Source organism: Vipera ursinii (genome assembly GCF_947247035.1).
Source record: "Vipera ursinii genome assembly, chromosome: 3".
NCBI lineage: Eukaryota > Metazoa > Chordata > Lepidosauria > Squamata > Viperidae > Vipera > Vipera ursinii.
This window is the reverse complement of record NC_139516.1, coordinates 211,231,649-211,251,054: the sequence shown is the minus strand read 5'-3', so window position 1 is coordinate 211,251,054 and position 19,406 is coordinate 211,231,649. Positions and strand designations below refer to the sequence as shown.

Below are 19,406 nucleotides of genomic sequence, written 5' to 3'. Positions count from 1 at the left end.
GCCCTGCGGCAGTTAGGCTTGCCAGAAACATCCGCCAAGATCCAAGTAAGTTAAAAGTTTGTTTCTTTACGCCTTACCTGACAGTATTCTCATCACTGCCGTTTCCTGTCCTGGCCGGAAGGAAGTATAACCCAGCTCAGCCAATGCTTGGAAGACTTCAGGAGGCATATCTGGACAAGACAGTGGAGAACCAGAGTTAGGAATGCCCGTCCTCAGGGAAGCCTAAGCAGGAAGAGCTGAGCGAAGATATCTTCCACTGACCCTGTTGCCATTTCATCTCTAAGGATATGGACTCTGAACAAAAGATTCCAGATTCTGGAGAACTGGAGGCTTAGGAGGGCAGGGAAACTCGGAACTGAGGACTTCGAAGCTGCCTCAATTAGCACACAATCCTTCTATGTTTCTCAGAACTGTAACAACAGAATAATAATAGGATGACAGAGTTGGAAGGAGCCTTGGAGGTCTTCTAGTCCAACCCTTTGCTCAGGCAGGAAGCCCTTTGCCATTTCAGACATATGGTTGTCCAATCTCTGTTTAAAAACCTCCAGTGTCGGATCATTCACAGCTTCTGGAGGCAGGTTGTTCCACTGATTGTTTGTTCTAACTGTCAGGAAATTTCTCCTTAATTCCAGGCTTCTTCTCTCCTTTAGAACAGAATAGAGAATAGAGCTGGGAGGGACCTTGGAGATCTTCTAGTCCAGCCCCCCGCTTAAGTAGGAGAACCTATACCATCTCAGACAAGTGGCTGTCCAGTCTGTTCTTAAAAACCTCCAGTGATGGAGCGCCCACGATTTCTGGAGGCAAGCTTTTCCACTGATTGTCCTCACTGTCAGGAAGTTTCTCCTTAGTTCTAGGTTGCTTCTCTCCTTGGTTAGTTTCCATCCGTTGCTTCTTGTCCTGCCTTCAGGTGCTCTGGGGAACAGCTTGACCCCCTCTTCTTTGGGGCAGCCCCTGAGAGACTGGAATGCTGCTATCCTGTCACCCCTAGTCCTTCTTTTCATTAAACTGGACATTCCCAGTTCCTGCAACTGTTCCTTTATGTTTTACCCTTCCTCCACTCCTCTAAGAATTTCTTACCTCTCACTTTCTTATCTGGCCCCAATTTGTAGAAAGGCTCAATCGGGGCAGGTGGAGGGGATGTTTCAGATGCAGGCCTTCCTATTTGCAGGTAACTTTCTCCCTCAGCGGACTGCTCCAGGCTTTCTGGGCTGTTCTCACTCTTTGCTGAGAAAGGAGAAATGAGGTAGAAATTCTCGTCAGAAGGGGCATGGGCGATTAATAGCCTTAACAGCAACCCAACCTCATGGTGATGCTATGCCTTATCGCCTGGCTTGAGACAACCCAGAAACAATCCAGAAGCAGATGCTCTGGCCCAGCGGATGTAGGTCTCATCCCTTACCTGCAATTCTTGTGTAAGTCGTGTTGGTCATCCGAGCCACTTCCTCCAGAGTTAACAAGGGCACTTCCTCTTCAGCAGCACAGCTGTTCTCTTCCTGCTGGGTCTCAGTAGCAGGGAGTTGATCTGTATGGGCGACACCAAAGGAATGCAAATAATGTTTTCTGTCACTGTAGCTCTGGGATTGCAATGGGGAGTTAATAATAATAATAATAATAATAATAATAATAATAATAATAATAATAATAATAATAATAAAAATAATGTTGGAAGGGACCTTGGAGGTCATCTAGTCCAACCCCCTGCTCAGGCAGGAAACCCTATACCATTTCAGACAAGTGGCTGGCCAGTCTCTTCTTAAAAACTTCCAGGGATGGAGCACCCACAATTTCTGGAGGCAGGTTGTTCCACTGGTTAATTGTTCTCACTGTCAGGAAGTTTCTCCTTAGTTCCAGGTTGCTTCTCTCCTTGATGCGTTTCCCTCCGTTGCTTCTTGTGCTTTGGAGAATGGCTTGACTCCCTCTTCTTTGGGGCAGCCCCCTGAGATATTGGAAGACTGCTATCATGTCACCCCTGGCCCTTCTCTTCGTTAAACTGGACATACCAATTCCAGCAACTGTTCCTTGTATGTTTTAGCCTCCAGTCCCCTAATCTTTGTTTCTTAAACACACGTGTTGTCAGTGCTGCCACGCTGCTTCGCCTTCTCGCTGCTTTGCTGATGCCAGACTGCCGTGAACCATGGGGGAGGGGGGGTTTAAGGGAGCTGTCGGGGTGGGGGTGGGGAGAAAGAGAAGAAACAGAGTTCCCGCCAGAGACATTGGGTGACCGACCCCAAGGCCACAAGCCTGGGAATGGAATGCAGACCATCTGCCAAACCCCAGAACAGGTACCAAAACTGTTAGATGTTTTGTGCCAGCCATTGGCAGTTACCCAAAAAGGTCATCAGATGGAAGCAAAGAGGCTTCTTTGCTTCCACTGATGAGCCAGGGGTCTCAGACCCCTGCAGCCCCATTGGAGAGAGTGTTTTATGGTTAGGGAGGGGCCGAGACCCCCCATAAATACCTCTGCTCAGGGGCTGCTCTTAGCTTCTCATCTTTCTCTCTCTCTTGCATGCATTCTCTCTCTATCATACAAGCATGGATGCCTCCATGCCATATAGCTCTTTTTATATAACCTATCGATGAATAAAGCTTCATAATGATTGCATCTCTGCATCCTGCCTCTTTTACTTGGAAGCACCTTAACGACCCATCGATCTCTCGTCAGACCTGCTTCACAAAAACAATACGGTTCGGATTCTTTTGGACCCCAGGGAGAGAATGGGGAATGACGTGGGAAAGTAAGCAGGTAGCTTTGGCCGACGAAACCTCAGATCTGGCTTTTTCTATTTTGTATAACCTTTAGTAAAAATATACCTTCCAGTACAAGGGCGCTCGAAGGCTCTTCTTTTTCCAAATGACCAAGTCGGGAAAAAGCCCGACAGCATGCTTCTATTATGTTTATTTTAGTTTTTGTAATTCTACCAATGGTTATTTTATGCCTCTGCTGCTGATTAAGCCTAATTAAACCTGGGAAATTGCCCTTGAGAAATATTTGATCTGTATAGAAGGATGGCCCCTCTATTCAGCTAATATATGTTCAGGACACTTTGATTATTCTTTGAAATTCATTAATCAGCGGATTCAGGAAAGAAAGATGGCAAATTATTGGCTCACGCTAAAGGAAGAAAAGCAATACCATTTTACATCTGGAATTCAAGCCAACAACAGTCAGCTATGTAATAAGGCAGAGGTTATGAATTACCAGTTTAATTATTCTAATGCTCAGTTACATTAAGATAGGACATGTGTAACTGAATACAAAATAATTAATTTATTGGGAAATGCTGAATTGGAAGAAATCTCTCAGGAAGATTTAAAAAAGCATGACAGAACCAATTATAGAACAAGAAATAACGTAGAAATTTAGTAATAAAACAATAAACAATAAAATCTATGGAAATTGTGAAAGCGCTGGTCCCACTAACCCAGTTGAATGATATAGAACTTGGATGTAAGTGAATAACAGAACAGAATATCAGAGTTGGAAGGGACCTTGGAGGTCATCTAGTCCAACCCCCTTCTCAGGCAGGAAACCCTAGACCATGGGTAGGCAACCTCGGCTCTTTGATGACTACATGAGGCCTAAAAGAGCCGAGGTTGCCTACCCCTGCCCTAGACCATTTCAGACTAGTGGCTGTCCAGTCTCTTCTTAAAAACTTCCAGTGCTGGATCATTCAAAGCTTCTGGTGGCAGGTCGTTCCACAGGTTAATTGTTCTGACTGTCAGGAAGTTTCTCCTTAGTTCCAGGTTGCTTCTCTCCTTGACTGGTTTCCATCCGTTGCTTCTTGTCCTGCCTTCAGGCGGTTTGGAGAACAGCTTGACTCCCTCTTCTTTGGGGCAGCCCCTGAGATACTGAAAGGCTGCTATTATGTCCCCCATTGTCTTTCTCTTCATTAAACTAGACACACCCAATACCATGCAACCGTTCTTCCTATGTTTTAGCCTCCAGTCCCCTAATCATCTTTGCTGCTCTTCTCTGTATTCTTTCCAGAGTCTCAACCTCTTTTTTACATTGTGGTGACCAAAACTGGATGAAGGATTCCAAGTGTGGCCTTACCAGTGCAATATAAAGCATTATTAACACTTCAGGTGATCTTGATTCTACCCGTCTGTTAATGCAGCCTAGAGTGGTTTATGATTGTTTATTTATGTTAAGATATTTATATTATATTTAGCAATATGTTTATAGACCAGCCTCAGAGGTTCTCGCAATCTGAGGATCCTTCAGAGGTGCAAATGTTTGAAGCAAACTGAGCAATTAAAAAACAGAAATGATAACTGCTATCTGTTATGTATCTGAACTGTTAAACAAAGAATTGAAAAATCAGGGGGATCCAGGTTTTGGGAAATGTAAAACAGGAAACAGGAAAAATTATCCTCTGTGTATCAAACATCTCAAGTTATGCTTTCAAAAAGCTGGACATCAAATTCTTTGTGCTGGTGTAGAAATTTAAAGATTCGTTTAAGTCCCCAGATTTGGTCTTATCTAGCCATAGTTTCGTTTTGATTACAAATCATAGATATATTAATACAACATTGGAAAAAATATAATAGTTAAAGATGAAAATAGGATGCTAAACTATATTTATAAGATAATTTGTCATTTTATGAAGAGCTTTGGTTTTATCAATTCTGGAGCTGAAGAAAAAAATAGAATATTAAATATTAAATAAACAGAAAGAAACCTGCTACCATACCAAGGAATGGATTCAAGATATGAGTTTTGAAAAATCTGTATCTTCTAAATATGAAGCACAATATTTCCATGTCGTCTAGATTTAATAAGTATTAGGGATTTAATTCTGAATTGTTACTGAGTTGACAGAATACAGGTTTTTAAAAAATAATGTTATCTTTTTTCATGTTTATTATAATCACCACCCAGATAGATAGATAGATAGATAGATAGATAGATAGATAGATAGATAGATAGATAGATAGATAGATAGATAGATAGATATAGAGATATATAAATTTGGATTGCTAACAAAGAATTAAAGGGAGACTGGTATAGCTATTTCAAGCTGCTTTGCTCTCATCAGCCAGCAACAGGGTGCATCAAAAAACACTCAAGACATACTGTATATAGAGAGACGAACAACAAAGATGATTAGGGGACTGGAGGCTAAAACATATAGGGAATGGTTGCTGGAATTGGGTATGTCTAGTTTAATGAAGAGAAGGACGAGGACATGATAGCAGCCTTCCAATATATCAGGGGCTGCCCCAAAGAAGAAGGAGTCAAGCTATTCTCCAAAGCACCTGAAGGCAGGACAAGAAGCAATGGATCATGGAAACTCATCAAGGAGAGAAGCAGCCTAGAACTGAGGAGAAACTTCCTGACAGTCAGAACAATTAACCAGTGGAACAACCTACCACCAGAAGCTGTGAATGCTCCAACACTGGAAGTTTGTAAGAGGAGACTGGACAGCCATTTGTCTGAGCAGGGGGTTGGACAAGATGACCTCCAAGGTCCCTTCCAAGTCTGCTATTCTGTTATATTTGTTAAATTCAATTCAGTTCAATTCAATTCAATTCTATTCTATTCTCAAGTGTGCTCTTTCTGTTGTTGTTTATATTCCACTATTAATATTACTATTAATATATTCCACTATCAATAAGGTAAGGGTGGGTTTTTTTGTGTTGTCCTTTTTTACTGTTTCTTTACCATTATCTCAAAATCAGAAAAGTCTTTCCAGGTAGATACGGTGCATCCCTCCGTGGCTTCAAGGCAACCTTGGCTAACCTGGATTCTGCAATCAAACTTTCCAGTCTGACAATGTCAGTTAGCCAGACCCGCCACCTTCACCTTTGCACTGGGAAGACCAGTGGCCGCGTCCCCCGCATTTGAAGCAAGTGTCATTACTTCGGTCCACAAGCCTGCCACCTCCGCCGAACTGCTGCCCCTTTTTCTGCCACTTCTGCTTCCACACCTGGGGGGGGGAGGGAGAAAGCAAAATACAGGTGAGGCAAAGAGGCCTGTTTCATCCTTCCCCATGTAGCTGGTTACAGGGAATTATCCAAGCAGCCATCTTGCCCCCATGGGAATAGCCCACCCGACTTGTTCCAGCAGAAGAGGCTGCTGCAGACCCCGTTGGTCAAGGAATTCTGGCTGGTGGACTCAAGGAGAAGAACTGTTCCTATTGTGGAGCCGGCCCTGTGGAACATCCTGCCACTGGAAATGAGAAATGCTCCCGCTCTTTTGGCCATCCAGAAGGGTATCAAAACCTGGTTTCGCCACGTGGTTTGGGGCCCCAAGAGGGGCACCTTCTGCTGGAAGTGGTTGATGGGATAAGAAGTGGTTGATGGGGGATTGTTTATGATAATTAACTATTATCTATCATTGTTTGTTAAACACATGAACCCAGACATTAGGCTGTTTGCTAAATATTGAGAATGTTATTTGGAAAAACCCTAACCCTAACCCAAATCCCAACCCCACCTTATTCCTAACCCTATAAAAAGTAATAAAATCTCTACCAAAAAAAGAAGAAGTGGTTGATGGATAAGGCCTCATTCCCCCCTTCCTCAATTCTAGTTTTTATATAGCATTATAGTTGTAACTGTTTTTATATTGATCTTTTTAAAGACTTGTAATTTGTCCTTATCAGTGAAAAGGAGCAGCATATAACTTTAATAAATAAGTAAATAAAGCAGAAAAGAAATCGGACTAACCTTGCTCGCTCTTTCAGGGAGACCCGTGGCTTTAACTTCTAATACAGGTAGTCCTCGGCTTACAACCATTCATTTAGTGACTGTACGTAGTTACCATCTGACTGTACGAAGTTACCATCGCACTGAAAAGAGTGACTTGGGACCGTCTTTCACACAACCGCTGCAGCATCCCAAAGACCACCTGATCAAAATTTGGGCGCTTGGCAACCGGCCTGTATTTGTGACAGATGCGACCCCCCCCCTTTTGTCCCCTTCTGACAAGCAAAGTCCACGGGGAAGCTTAACAACCGTGCTGCTAACTTTAACAGTTGCAGCAACTCACTTAAATATCTGTGGCACTGCAAGGTCGTAAAACGGAGCCAAACTCACTTAACAACGGCCTTGCTTGGCAATGGAAATTTTGGGCTCACTCGTGGTCGTAAGTCAAAGACTTACCTGTAGTCAATTCTCCAGCACGAGGGAAAGAAAAAACAACAACAACAATCACGCATGAAATCTGAGAAACAATTAAAAGCTCTAAAATGGAGGTTGGTTATAAGGCAACTTACCTGCTTGCGGAGCCGTTTTCCCTTCAAGCTGCAGCTCTTTACGTGGGATTTCGTTTTCATATTGAGCCGGACAAAATTGCCACATTTCTTTGGTGGCAGCCTGGGGGGGAGGAGGGGGAGAAAAAAAAACCCTCCTATCAATACAAAATGGCTGTAAAAGTTGGACCAAAGCTGGACCATAAGAAAGGCTGAGCGCCAAAGAATGGAGGCCTTTGAACTCTGGTGCTGGAGAAGACTCCTGCGAGTCCCTTGGACCGCAAGGCGATCCAACCGGTCACTCCTAGAGGAGATCAACCCTGACTGCTCTTTAGAAGGCCAGATCCTGAAGCTGAAACTCAAATACTTCGGCCACCTAATGAGAAGGAAGGACTCACTGGAGAAGAGCCTCATGCTGGGAAAGGTGGAGGGCAAGAGAAGAAGGGGACGACAGAGAAGGAGGTGGCTGGATGGAGTCACTGAAGCAGTAGGCGTGAGCCTAAATGGACTCCAGAAGATGGTAGAGGACAGGAAGGCCTGGAGGAACGGTGTCCATGGGGTCACGATGGGTCGGACACGACTTCGCAGCTGACAACAACAACAATCAATGCGAAGCAGCACTATCTGACCTTGGCAACTTTAAGACTTGAGGACTTAAAAGACTCCCAGAATTCCCCAGCCAGCTCCTGACTCCAGAAAAAAGTGAGGGATATACCTGAAGCTTGGAGTGATGGATGTCCCGCTCCTCTTAGGACCATTTTCCTCGATGAGGTCCCCAAGTATATTTTCAGAAAGAAGTGGAACCGTCTTCTTTTTTCCCTCTTGCACTTTGACAGGCTCTTGGTCAAAGTCGTATTCATCCTTTCCTGGCTTTTGACTGACAGGGTGCAGTTTTTTGACAGGACTGCCCTCAGCCGGCTCTTTAGTCCTTTGGCGCTTTGCGCAAACGCCGTCTTCAGAGCTGCCCGGAGCAACTTGGTCGTCAGCTGCAGGATCCAGACGCCTCTTCTTGCTCGACCTTTTCCCTGCCTTGCTAAGGGGAAGCTGCCCGCTCTCCTCATCACACAAAGCACCCCTCAGCCTGGATGAAGCTCCTCGCAGGAGACGCTCCTCCGTTTTCCGGCTGCCATCTTTTCCGCCAGTTTTCAGGTCCTGCATCTGCTCAGCGGTGGGAATTTCAGCACTGGCTTCACAGAAGGCTGTACCCATCCTTTCTTTGTCTGAAGCTGGATCATTATCCTGCGTGCTCGGTGGACTGAGGCCTCCAGCGCTTTGGACCACGGGCCGCCTCTCCGGCACGCCCCGCCGACGATTCTCCTGAAGAGATTGGCAGTCCTTTTCCCATTTTCTTTCCCCAGGTGGGAAAAATGGAGTCTGTGTCTGGCCTGGCTCCGTCCCGTTAATTGGGTCCAAACTGCAGTCTTGCTCCTCTCTACTCTCCAGTTTTGTACCTTGGCACCTGTCTAGCCACCCGGCATCCAAACTGCTCAATCGTTTCGTTACTGTCCGCTTTTGCCATCGAGACCGATCCGATGACGGCGGTCTCGGTTTCCGACCAGGAAAAGAGAGCTGAGCACCAGCCACGTCTGCAAGCGAAGAAGGAAGAAGAGCTGTCAGTTCCTTGGCATCAGAACCAGGCATATCCCTGGGATGAGCTTCTAACGAAGGAGCTTCTGGTGACAGGAGAGGCGGAATCTTTTCAATTTGAGGTCCATCCTGTGCTAATTTAACTGGTTTCCTTTTGGGAGTGAGAGATCTCCTTAAAGTTATTGGACATTCCTGGGATCAAAAGTAAAAAATCAGTTAGTAGAATCAGATGGATATCGGTACTGAAATATCTCCTGAAATCTAGCATTTATTACATTTTATGCTGCTACCTGCAAATTCCTTCCATTATTTTATTTACCCCATTTATATGGCCATCCGTAGAAGAAACTCTAAGACAATTAATACATTCTTCACTCCACAGGCCTGGAGAAGAACTAAGTCATTTTGGAAGGTTTGGGCCTAAATTTACAAGATAACCCTCCTTTTCTCCCTTGCACTATTTACAACAGGGGTGTCAAACTCGTAACATCACGTGATGTGTCATGATGTATCGTGACTTTTCCCCCGTTGCCGGCAATGGGGTGGACGCCGTTTTGGCATGACACATTGAGCCCGCGGGCTGGCATTTGACACCCCTGATTTACAAGGTCAGAATTCAAACAATCAAGATCACCTATTGGGTTAATTACATATAAAGTATGACAGCCTTTAGTTATTTTTATGTACTCACATCAGAAAGTTATATTTAAAATAAAAGCTAAACCGTGTCACTAGGTCAGGGCTTTTCAACCAGTGGTATGGGTACCACCTGTGGTACATGGACACCTGGCAGGTGGTACACGACCATCCTAGAAAAGTGGTAGCAGGAGAGGGGAATGAGCTGAACCGGTGGCAGCACCGCACAAGCCTGAGCGAGAGACGGCTGGAGCTGCAGGGCTGTCAGGGCTCAGCGGAAGCGCCAGGATCCAGCTGAACCTCGGTGCTGATCCTGGCATGTCTGCTGAGCCCAGAAGAAGCGCCGATCAGCTGGAATGTTGCAGCATCTCCAGGGTCATGTGATTTACATTCAGATGCTTGGCAACGGATTCATGTTTATGACGGTCACAGTGTCCCAGGGTCATGTGAAGTGACCAAAACCTGCTGCAACCACCCAGCAGAGGGGGGAGAATAAAAACCACACACCCCACCCCACCCCCGCTGTCAATCCTCAACAGAAATGCTCACAACAATGAAAACCTCGGACAGGAGGATGAGTGCCACTGGGCGGGCAGGCAGGTGTCTTGCTCGGCTGTGGCCTGGGGGGCACTTTTTTCAGTGCCATTGTAACTTTGAACAGTCACTAAGTGAACTGTTGTAAGTCGAGGACTACCTGTACTTCATCACTTTTTTCCCTTTTTTTGTCATCAAGTTTTTGACACTTTGCTAAGCGACTGGTGGTGCTCGGATGTTGCCATATGCTAAAAGTGGTACAATGGGTGAAAAGGTTGAAAAGCTCTGGACTAGGTAACCTGACCTGTTTATGAAGAAGTAAAGGAACAGAGGGAAACAATTCCCTTTTAATTTCCTCTCTGCACTCTATTTCTCTGTTGTTTTTTTCTTGAGATTTATTTCTCTCTCTGTTTCTGGACTAGATTAATATATAACTGTAGAAGGCCATTTTTCTAATTTTCATTTCATTTGATTTTCTTATTGTCACATCGCACTGTTGTTTTAATGTATTAAAATAACAAACGTAGACTTTCCTTCCAGATCGAATGTTGCTGAACAGTTCTGAATTAGCTCTAGCTATGAGCCCAGAGAATGCTATGGGAGATATCTATAGTAGCTAACTCAAAATGAGATGCAAGTCTTATGTTTGTTGACAATAGAGCAGGGGTAAGAAAGAAATTAAATTGGCCCCTTTGCTTCATTAATGACTTTCATCCTCCAGAAGTCAAGCTACAGTACTTCTACATTCACAACTATGATCTTTTGCACAATATATGCTGCATTGTATGAATTCAGGAAATACAACAATGTAGCAATTAAGTATGTTTTATGCAGCCCTCAACAATTATCAACTTTTCAGACCTTAATTTTTGCACCTAAGTTGCATTTCAGCTTCATCCCAAAATGCTGTGCGGAGGCCTGCAAGGACTCTGGATTCTGCTGGGTCAGTTTAGGAATCTTCTGCCCTCGATTCAGGTGTGCTCCCCAGGAACCGAAATCAGATGCCTTAAAAAATAGACCCAAGCACAGACAAAGACAACTCAGTTGTTCATATTTTCAAAAAGACCAGGACAGAGCCACAAACCTGACTATCTTTTTTTGGGTTGCCCTCTTGTGTGAAGGCAGTGGGTGTGACTAATCAATAGCTTACACTATGCAAATTGAGATAGTTGGGTTACATGGGTAAACTATGATTAGGTGAACTGGGGTTTGCAAACTGCGCAAACACCAGCAGTGAGTTTTGGATGCTGTGTACAAAAGGAGTGAAGGGAATGTCAACTAGCCATAGGAAATTTCAGGGAAGCTGATAATGTGTTGTACAACACACTTAAACAAGTCAATTAAACATCTAGTGGCTGCATTTGCAAAATACGTAAGCTTGGTTAGTTTGAATCTTGGCTTATTTTTTGTGGTTCAGTGTATTGTATTGTGTGAACCCATGAATGTGACTGCTATAGTAACTAGATTTAGCATATTGCACCAGTGATGGCGAACCTTTTAGAGACCGAGTGCCCAAACTGCAACCCAAAACCCACTTATGCATCGTCGGGTGCCGGGTGGGCGTGGCCCATTGGGTGGGCGTGGCTGTGGTGGTAACGGCAGACTGAGTGGGACAATCAATTCCCACTTTGTGAGATCTTTTTTCCCCCTGTGAGAAGTTGATATTGATTGATTGAACCTTTTTATTTTGCACACAATGTCAGTGGCCTAAAGCGAAAAGGTTTTATAAAACCCAGCTGAAGGCCTAGGACTGGGGCGACAGCGTGCATGCCCACAGAGAGGGCTCTGTGTGCCACCTGTGGCACCTGTGCCATAGGTTCGCCACCACCATATTGCACAAACTCAAGCAGGTGTTGTTAAAGCAAGTTTTGCTTTAAAGCAGGGGTCTTCAAACCTGGCCCTTTTGTGACTTGTGGACTTCAACTCCCAGAATTCCCAGACTGAGGAATTCTGGGAGTTGAAGTCCACAAGTCACAAAAGGGCCAGGTTTGAAGACCCCTGCTTTAAAGGAAGAAGGCAAAATGATTTTTCCACTGCAGGATCAGGGTTCAAAGAGAATAACATATTTGCAATACTTAGTAACTCCATTACCTTTTCCGGTGCTCCGGGTTGCTGATTTTCTTGGTGGCAGCTCATGACAGATTCAGCACGATCATGATGTTCCTTGGATTCCTTTAGAGCTTTGTACTCTCTGTACAATGCTGGGTACGAATGAGAATTTTGAGCTAAGATCACGTAGCTAAATTAATTCTGAAATCCATCAGATACACAATCTTTCTTAGGGAGCAGGGTATCCAACTATTCACTTTGCACAGAAAATAGTTTCAAATTCAGAAGATGGGGGGGGGAGAGAGAGAAGGAAGAAGAGGTTTGTGTAACGCTGCCCTCAGAATGAAACGTTCTGTGCATCCCAGTGAAAATTCTTTTCACTAAAGCACGGAAGTGTTCAGTTAAAACTCACTGAAGTGACATCTATGGAGATTCTCAGACATCCAGGTCACAGTTGCCCCAAAGGTTCTTTCTCAAGAGGCAACTGGACTTTTTTTATTATTATTCCTGGAAGGCGTTTCGCTTGTCATCCAAGAAGAACTGAAGAAGCTTCTTGATGAGAAGCAAAATGTCTTCAAAGAAAAACCAAGTAAGTTCCGTTGCGTCTTGAAAAAACACCTTTGAGACACTGAAATTACAGTTACTAAAAGCCGAGAAGGAAAAATTTAGCTATTGTTCTTCCATTAAATAAAACTTTAGCTTTGATCCGGATAGAAAAAAAACACACAGACAAACATTTCCAAATTCTTGACAAACTTTGAGCTGAGGGGGATTGACTGAAGGTGGACCTGAACGCTGTTACCTTCCCACCGTAGTGGTCCCTATTTTTCTACTTGCATTTTTACGTGCTTTCGAACTGCTAGGTTGGCAGAAGCTGGGATGAGTAACAGGCGCTCACTCTGTTACGCGGCACTCGGGATTCGACCTGCCAAACTGCCGACCTTCTGATTGACTAGCTCAGCGTCTTAACCCACTGAGCCACCACGTCCCAGCAGCTTCTTTGGTGCTAGTCACCCACGTCCTCATATTATATTATATTATAATATTATAATATAATATATATTATAATATATTATATTATATTATGACTCATGATGCCATTAAATTTTGCTTTTTTAATAGTCAAGAGTTAAAGAGTAAGAAGTCACTTTTACCGTATTTTCCGGTGTATAAGACGACTGGGCGTATAAGACGACCCCCTACATTTCCTGTTAAATTATAGGGTTTGGGCTATACTCGCCGTATAAGACTACCCCTCTTCCAACGCACACCAAATAAAAATTAAAAAACATCAGATTTGATTTTAATATGGTAATTTTAATTCAAATTACCAACAAAGATGATTGGGGGACTGGAAGCTAAAAGAACGGTTGCTGGAATTGGGTATGTGTAGTTTAATGAAGAGAAGGACGAGGACATGATAACAGTGTTCCAATATCTCAGGGGCTGCCACAAAGAAGAGGGAGTCAAGCTATTCTCCAAAGTGCCTGAAGGCAGGACAAGAAGCAACGGATGGAAACTAGTCAAGGAGAGAAGCAACCTAGAACTAAGGAGAAATTTCCTGACAGTGAGAACAATTAATCAGTGGAACAAACTGCCTCCAGAAATGGTGAATGCTCCAACACTGGAAGTTTTTAAGAAGAGACTGGCCAGCCATTTGTCTGAAATGGTATAGGGTTTCCTGCCTTAGCAGGGGGTTGGACTAGATGACCTCCAAGGTCCCTTCCAACTTATTATTATTATTATACATGCAGGTACTTAGTAGGAAAACTGTCACTTATAAACATAAGGCTGTTTGTCATCAAACATGTAAACATAAAACAGTGCAAGTGGATTAAACTTTTCCTAATTCACTCTAAAGCTTTCCCTGTGCAGAGCCTTAAGTAACACCAGCTGCCTGCAATTAGTGCAGGTTCGCACCAGGCTCAAGGTTGACTCAGCCTTCCATCCTTCTGAGGTAGGTAAAATGAGGACCCAGATTGTTGGGGGCAATAAGCTGACTTTGTAATAATGCTGCTGGGGGGGGGAAGCCCTAATAAGCAAGCATATACATAGAATGAAGGCTATTGCTAAGCACATTGATTTGTGCTTTAAATTGTAAGCTGCCCTGAGTCTTCGGAGAAGGGTGGGATATAAATGGGATTTTTTTAAAAAAAGACCAAATGGGAGATCCGCTCCAGGTTTTCCAGCCAGCCCGCCCAGTTCCTGAGTCAAATGTGTCCTTAGAGCTAAGCAGCTGCTCTGGCTGCAGCATTCCCCACCTGCCTTTCAAGTTGGGATAGACTGCAGCTGCTTTTCAACTTTAGAAGGAAAGACACCCAGACCCCAGCCTGTAAAAAATCACAGACTGCAGCTTCTACTACAATTGGTCCCGCTTTCCCTGCGCAGACTAAATGGGAGATCTGCTCCAGGTTTTCCAGCCAGCCCTGTACCTAAAGTTTCAGCACCCAGCGTATAAGACAACCCCTGACTTTTGAGAAGATTTTCATGGGTTAAAAAGTCGTCTTATACGCCGGAAAATACGGTATATTTTATTATTTTTTATAGGATTAGGAATAGGGTGGGGTTGGGATTAGGGCTTTTTTAAAATAACATTCTTAATATTTAGCAAACAGCATGTTTTCTGGGTTCATGTATTTAAAAAACAATGAATAGTAATTATCATAAACAATGTTAGTTAATCGCTCAATAAGTCTTCTTCAGTAAGAAGTCACTTTTGACAAAACATATAGCCAGTGCTTTTTTTTGTAAAAGAAAAAGGTGCCAGAACTCACATGTCATACAACCTGCCTTGCTTACCCTACAAGGTTCCACCCAAAAAAGGTGCCGGAACTCCGTTCTGAGCGTTCTATGACAACAAAAGCCCTGCATATAGCAATGCAATCAAAATGAGGATCCATTTATTTTTGTTATAAAAGCACTGCAATTAGCATCTAGTTAAAAAGTTTTAGATGCAGCTTTCTAGTCTTCCTTCCATTCTGATAAGAAAACGATCAAAACATAGCACTCGAAATGTTTGCAAATAACTATCACTTTCCACTGATCAAAACTGATGTTCTATCACATTTGACTAGTGCAGGGGTAGGCAACCTTGGCTCTTTTATGACTGGTGGACTTCAACTCCCAGAATTCCTGAGCCAGCATGGCTCAGCTTGGAAACCTCTCCCTTTTCCCTCAGCGTGGCTGGCTCATAAGAGAGCCAAGGTTGCCTACCCCTGCACTAGTGTACCTCCAGACCCAGGACTGTAATGAGCTGTAGAGAAGAATCATGCTTACTTTTTATTTTTTCAGGAGCATCCAGAACATCTGCCTGGAAAACAAAGACAAATAAATAATTTCGGAAATCGGCTCGATTTCAGTTGTGTTGCAAATGCTTTAATTAGTCTACCTATAACAATGAAACCTATGCTAATGAGATATTAAATCACATTCGAAATACCTTGTTGGGCTTCCTCTGGTGCTCCTGAAAAAAAGAAGTCTCCCATTTTTTCAGTTGGATCTTAATTTTGTCTGAAGGCTCCATAGTTTCATTTGGCAATTTCCAGAAAACTGTATGAAAAGGCAGAACGTCAGGTGAATTAGCCCCAAGGAAACTCCATCAGAAGATTTAGCAAGAAATACCAAGACACAACAAAGATACCAATACGAACTGGGCAATATCCAAGTCCTTGACCCAAACATCAATCACTGCACAATATTCTCATTCAGATTTTGATACATCAGCAACTTTAAAATTCCAATTTATTTTATTGTCCTGCAGTTTAAGTATACAGAATATGAATAACACACACACAGTGTACACACAGTATACACACACACACACACACACACACACACACTCTTAATGTGGAACTGGAGATCCTTTACAGGGGACACATATCATGGCTGAGATGGCATTATTATTTGAGTTTGTCCTATCAAAGCTATCACAACAGAATTACCATTTCTTTTTTTTCAACATGCTAACATTATTTAATGAATTATGGTTCCTAGCACAGTCAGCCAGATGTTCAGATAGGATCTGGCATTTTTATGTACCTCAAATTCTTCCCAAAGGCCTAGGACAGGCAGATGTTGATGTCTGATGCGATTAGAGGTACCGTCGCAGGATGTAAACTGCTCCGAGTGAAGCTGCCTTCTGCAATTGACTGATAGTGAATTTGTCAACACCAATGGTGTTCAAGAGATGCTCCAGATGTTTTGGGACTGCATCCAAGGCAATCCTATCCTTTCACTATTGGATTGGCTTGGGTGCACCTTTATTTTCTTTAATAAATCATCACTATGGCTTTCCTCTCTTAGGAAGGCACAAGACATAAGAATAGGGGGTTTATATGAACCCACAGACCCTCTGCACCATTTCTGCCTTTAGATTCCAGAAAGGAAAGCACAGAAGGTAGAAGCAGGAGAAGCCAAGGAAGGTGACAAATGGAAGAAGGGAAGCCAAATCTTGAGAATCCCAAAATAACAATTTATAAAATAATCAAGGCAAGTATAAAAAAATCCAATCAAATTAAATCAATTTAAACCCCCTCACTTTCCAAAAATCAAATAAATGAATGAATGGATAAACAAGATCCCCCTTTCTTAGCTTTCATCAATCCTCTGTTGACGTTATCAAAGTAAAAGCTGGTAGTTGGAAAACTTGCTTATATAGCTAGCGATCGTCATGGATCACGTAACCGGTCTACCTGCCTCCCCACTCTCCCATAGTTGGCCGTGTTGCTCCTGATTGTGCTGTATTGGCCAGTGTCAGCCTCAATTTTAACATTTTCCCTCCCCCCGCCTGTTCCGCCCGCTGGCCACGCCCGCCCTGCTGCACGCGGATGCTCAGAGTCGTTGCCAGATCATCCCTCCCACTGTCCTGTCCGGTAGCATCAAGCTGTCACAGTCACATCCGGTGGCAACCCCCCGCCGTGTGCGTCCCAATCGCACTGGGGGGCAGTCTCTCCCCTGATCCTGCAATGGGCCATGCTGGTGTCTCCATCCCCCCACTCACTGTGACCTCCCGCCATTCCATGGGGAAGCGTCCTGGATCTTTTGTACTTCTATTCATCCAGTATAGTGGTGGTAAAAGATTCGCCCGCTCTGATGCCTTGCGCAGCTGTTCGTGCCTTCTCAGCGTTGGATATGCTGGTAGTAATTCTACATGTCGGTTCACTGAATATTGATCTGATAACCAAGCTTATTTTAATAAGCGGCCACCTTTCTTGGGGTCCTGGGCAATGACCTCAGCCCCTGCAAAATTAAATGTGTGATCACTCTCAGCTACATGCGCCCATACTTGAGAACGCTATTCATGTCGTCTGACCGCTAACTCGTGCTCATGGACTCTAGTCCAGAGACATTTCACCGTTTCTCCAACATAATTGCAAACGACAATTGTTGCAATTGATCTTGTAGACTACAGATGACCTATCGTCTTTGGACAGCGGTTCCTTTGGGTGCATTATTCTTGCGCGCAATGTCTGGCTTGGCTTATGTGCTACATTAATATTGTGGGACGCAAGTATCCGTGCGGTGGCTTTGGATACACTATTAATGTATGGGAGCGTTACCCAAGTCATGGTTGTTGGTCCGTCGTGGATTGATCGTGGTTCCTGATGCTTGCAGCATCGTCGAATGAAGCCTGTCGAGTACCCATTTTGCCTGCATATGTGGTGGAAATACGTCTGCTCTTTAATTTTTGCTGCCATTGTGCTGCAATGGGTATCTACTCTTTTGAACAGCGTTCAAATGCAGCTGATCTTGTGCGCAACTGGGTGATTACTCTCATGATGCAAAATCCAATCTATGTGTTGTTTTACGATGAACAGCCGTGGAAAGGGTACCATTGATTTGACGACTGACCAGCACGTCCAGGAATACCAGGGTGCCATTGATTTCTTCCTCCACCGTGAATTGAATGTCTGGGTAAATCGAATTCAACCTCTCCATGAACTTGGTGTTATCGTGGTGTTTAATAATAGCAACTGTATCACTGACAAACCTGATCCAGAATTTGGAGCGGTAGTCGACCATTGCTTCGTGTTCCAGTTCCTGTAAAACGGCTTCCGCAATGACCATTGAGATAGGGGGCCCCATAGGCGTGCCTTTGTTTGTTCATATGTATATGGTACCCTGAAATGTGAAATACGTTTTGAGGCAAAGATTCAGCAGCTGGATGAAATCTTCTGTACTAGGTGAGTTGGGGTGTCGTGGTTCTTCATGCTGTAACAAACCTCTCATCATGAAGACAGCCAAGTTTTGTGGGGTGGAGGTGAATAAAGACGTCACATCAAAAGATATAATAATTTCATCATCCTCCACCCTCAACAATTGCACTTTCCAGAAAATCCTGAGGATTTTATCGTGATTGTGTTGTCCACCACTAGACGTTGGAACTGTCCACTCAGCCATTTAACTAGACCAAAAGTTGGGGTGTCCTGAAATGACACAATTAATGGGAGTCCTTCTTTGTGAATCTTAGGTAACCCATAAAATCATGCCACGGCTGAGTCTCTGGGTCGAATTGCTTTCAAGTCTTCTTCATTAATTTTGCTTTGTCTTCTGAGTCTATCTGCTGTCTTACTGAGCTGGTTCCTAAGTGACGTCATTCGACCTTTATCAACAGTTTGTACGCACTCTCATCACTGAGCAAGGCATGAATCTTGCGATCATATTCAGGCTTGTCCATAACCACGGTTGCTCTGCCTTTATCAGCTGGCAGGTTGGTAATCAAATTGTCCTTCCGTAGCTCCTCCAAGGCCCCTTTTCCTGCTGTTGACAGGACACAACATTGCCTGTGGTTAATGAGAAGCCCTGCTATGTGCTCCGTTTCAAAGCTGAAGAGTCAGCGCTTGTCCGAGGACGTCTCCGTGGTCATGTGGCGGCATGACTAGACGCCAAAGGCGCACGGAACGCTGTCCCCTTCCCACCGGAGTGGTCCCTATTTTTCTACTTCCATTTTTACGTCCTTTCGAACTGCTAGGTTGGCAGAAGCTGGGACGAGTAACAGGCGCTCACTCTGCTACGCGGCACTCGGGATTCGACCCGCCAAACTGCCGACCATCTGATCGACAAGCTCAGAATCCTAACCCACTGAGCCACCGCGTCCTTTATATACATATATATAGTTTTTTGAGCACTTTGTTGACCCAAATATGGGCAAAATCTAGAGATAGATAGATATAGATAGATATTTTTATTTATTTATTTTATTTAATACTATTTCTATACCGCCCTTCTCCCGAAGGACTCAGGGCGGTGAACAGGGCAAGAATAAAAATACAGATTACAAAAGTTAAAACAAGATTAAATAAATGCCCACATACTAAAATACATCTTTAAAACTCAATAAAATAACCATAACAACCCCCCACAATCCCTTAATCAGGCCAGGCCAGCTTGTTCAAAAAAGTATGT

At 43.8% G+C, this 19,406-nt stretch overlaps 1 protein-coding gene across 1 annotated transcript in view; it reads right to left on the bottom strand.

Moving 5' to 3' along the window:
• The window catches only part of RECQL4 (RecQ like helicase 4), a gene marked incomplete at its 5' end in the record, with an annotated part of 40,216 nt that extends 24,691 nt beyond the window's left edge, over positions 1 to 15,525 (bottom strand). The window contains 10 exons of the mRNA XM_083360355.1: positions 78 to 170; positions 1,078 to 1,224; positions 1,400 to 1,522; positions 5,807 to 5,930; positions 7,221 to 7,320; positions 7,912 to 8,975; positions 10,815 to 10,958; positions 12,045 to 12,154; positions 15,279 to 15,312; positions 15,442 to 15,525. Of these exons, the coding sequence (XP_083216481.1) occupies positions 78 to 170; positions 1,078 to 1,224; positions 1,400 to 1,522; positions 5,807 to 5,930; positions 7,221 to 7,320; positions 7,912 to 8,975; positions 10,815 to 10,958; positions 12,045 to 12,154; positions 15,279 to 15,312; positions 15,442 to 15,525 (2,023 nt within the window). The remainder of the gene's footprint in view (positions 1 to 77; positions 171 to 1,077; positions 1,225 to 1,399; positions 1,523 to 5,806; positions 5,931 to 7,220; positions 7,321 to 7,911; positions 8,976 to 10,814; positions 10,959 to 12,044; positions 12,155 to 15,278; positions 15,313 to 15,441) is intronic.
• Between the last annotated feature and the right edge of the window lie 3,881 nt (positions 15,526 to 19,406).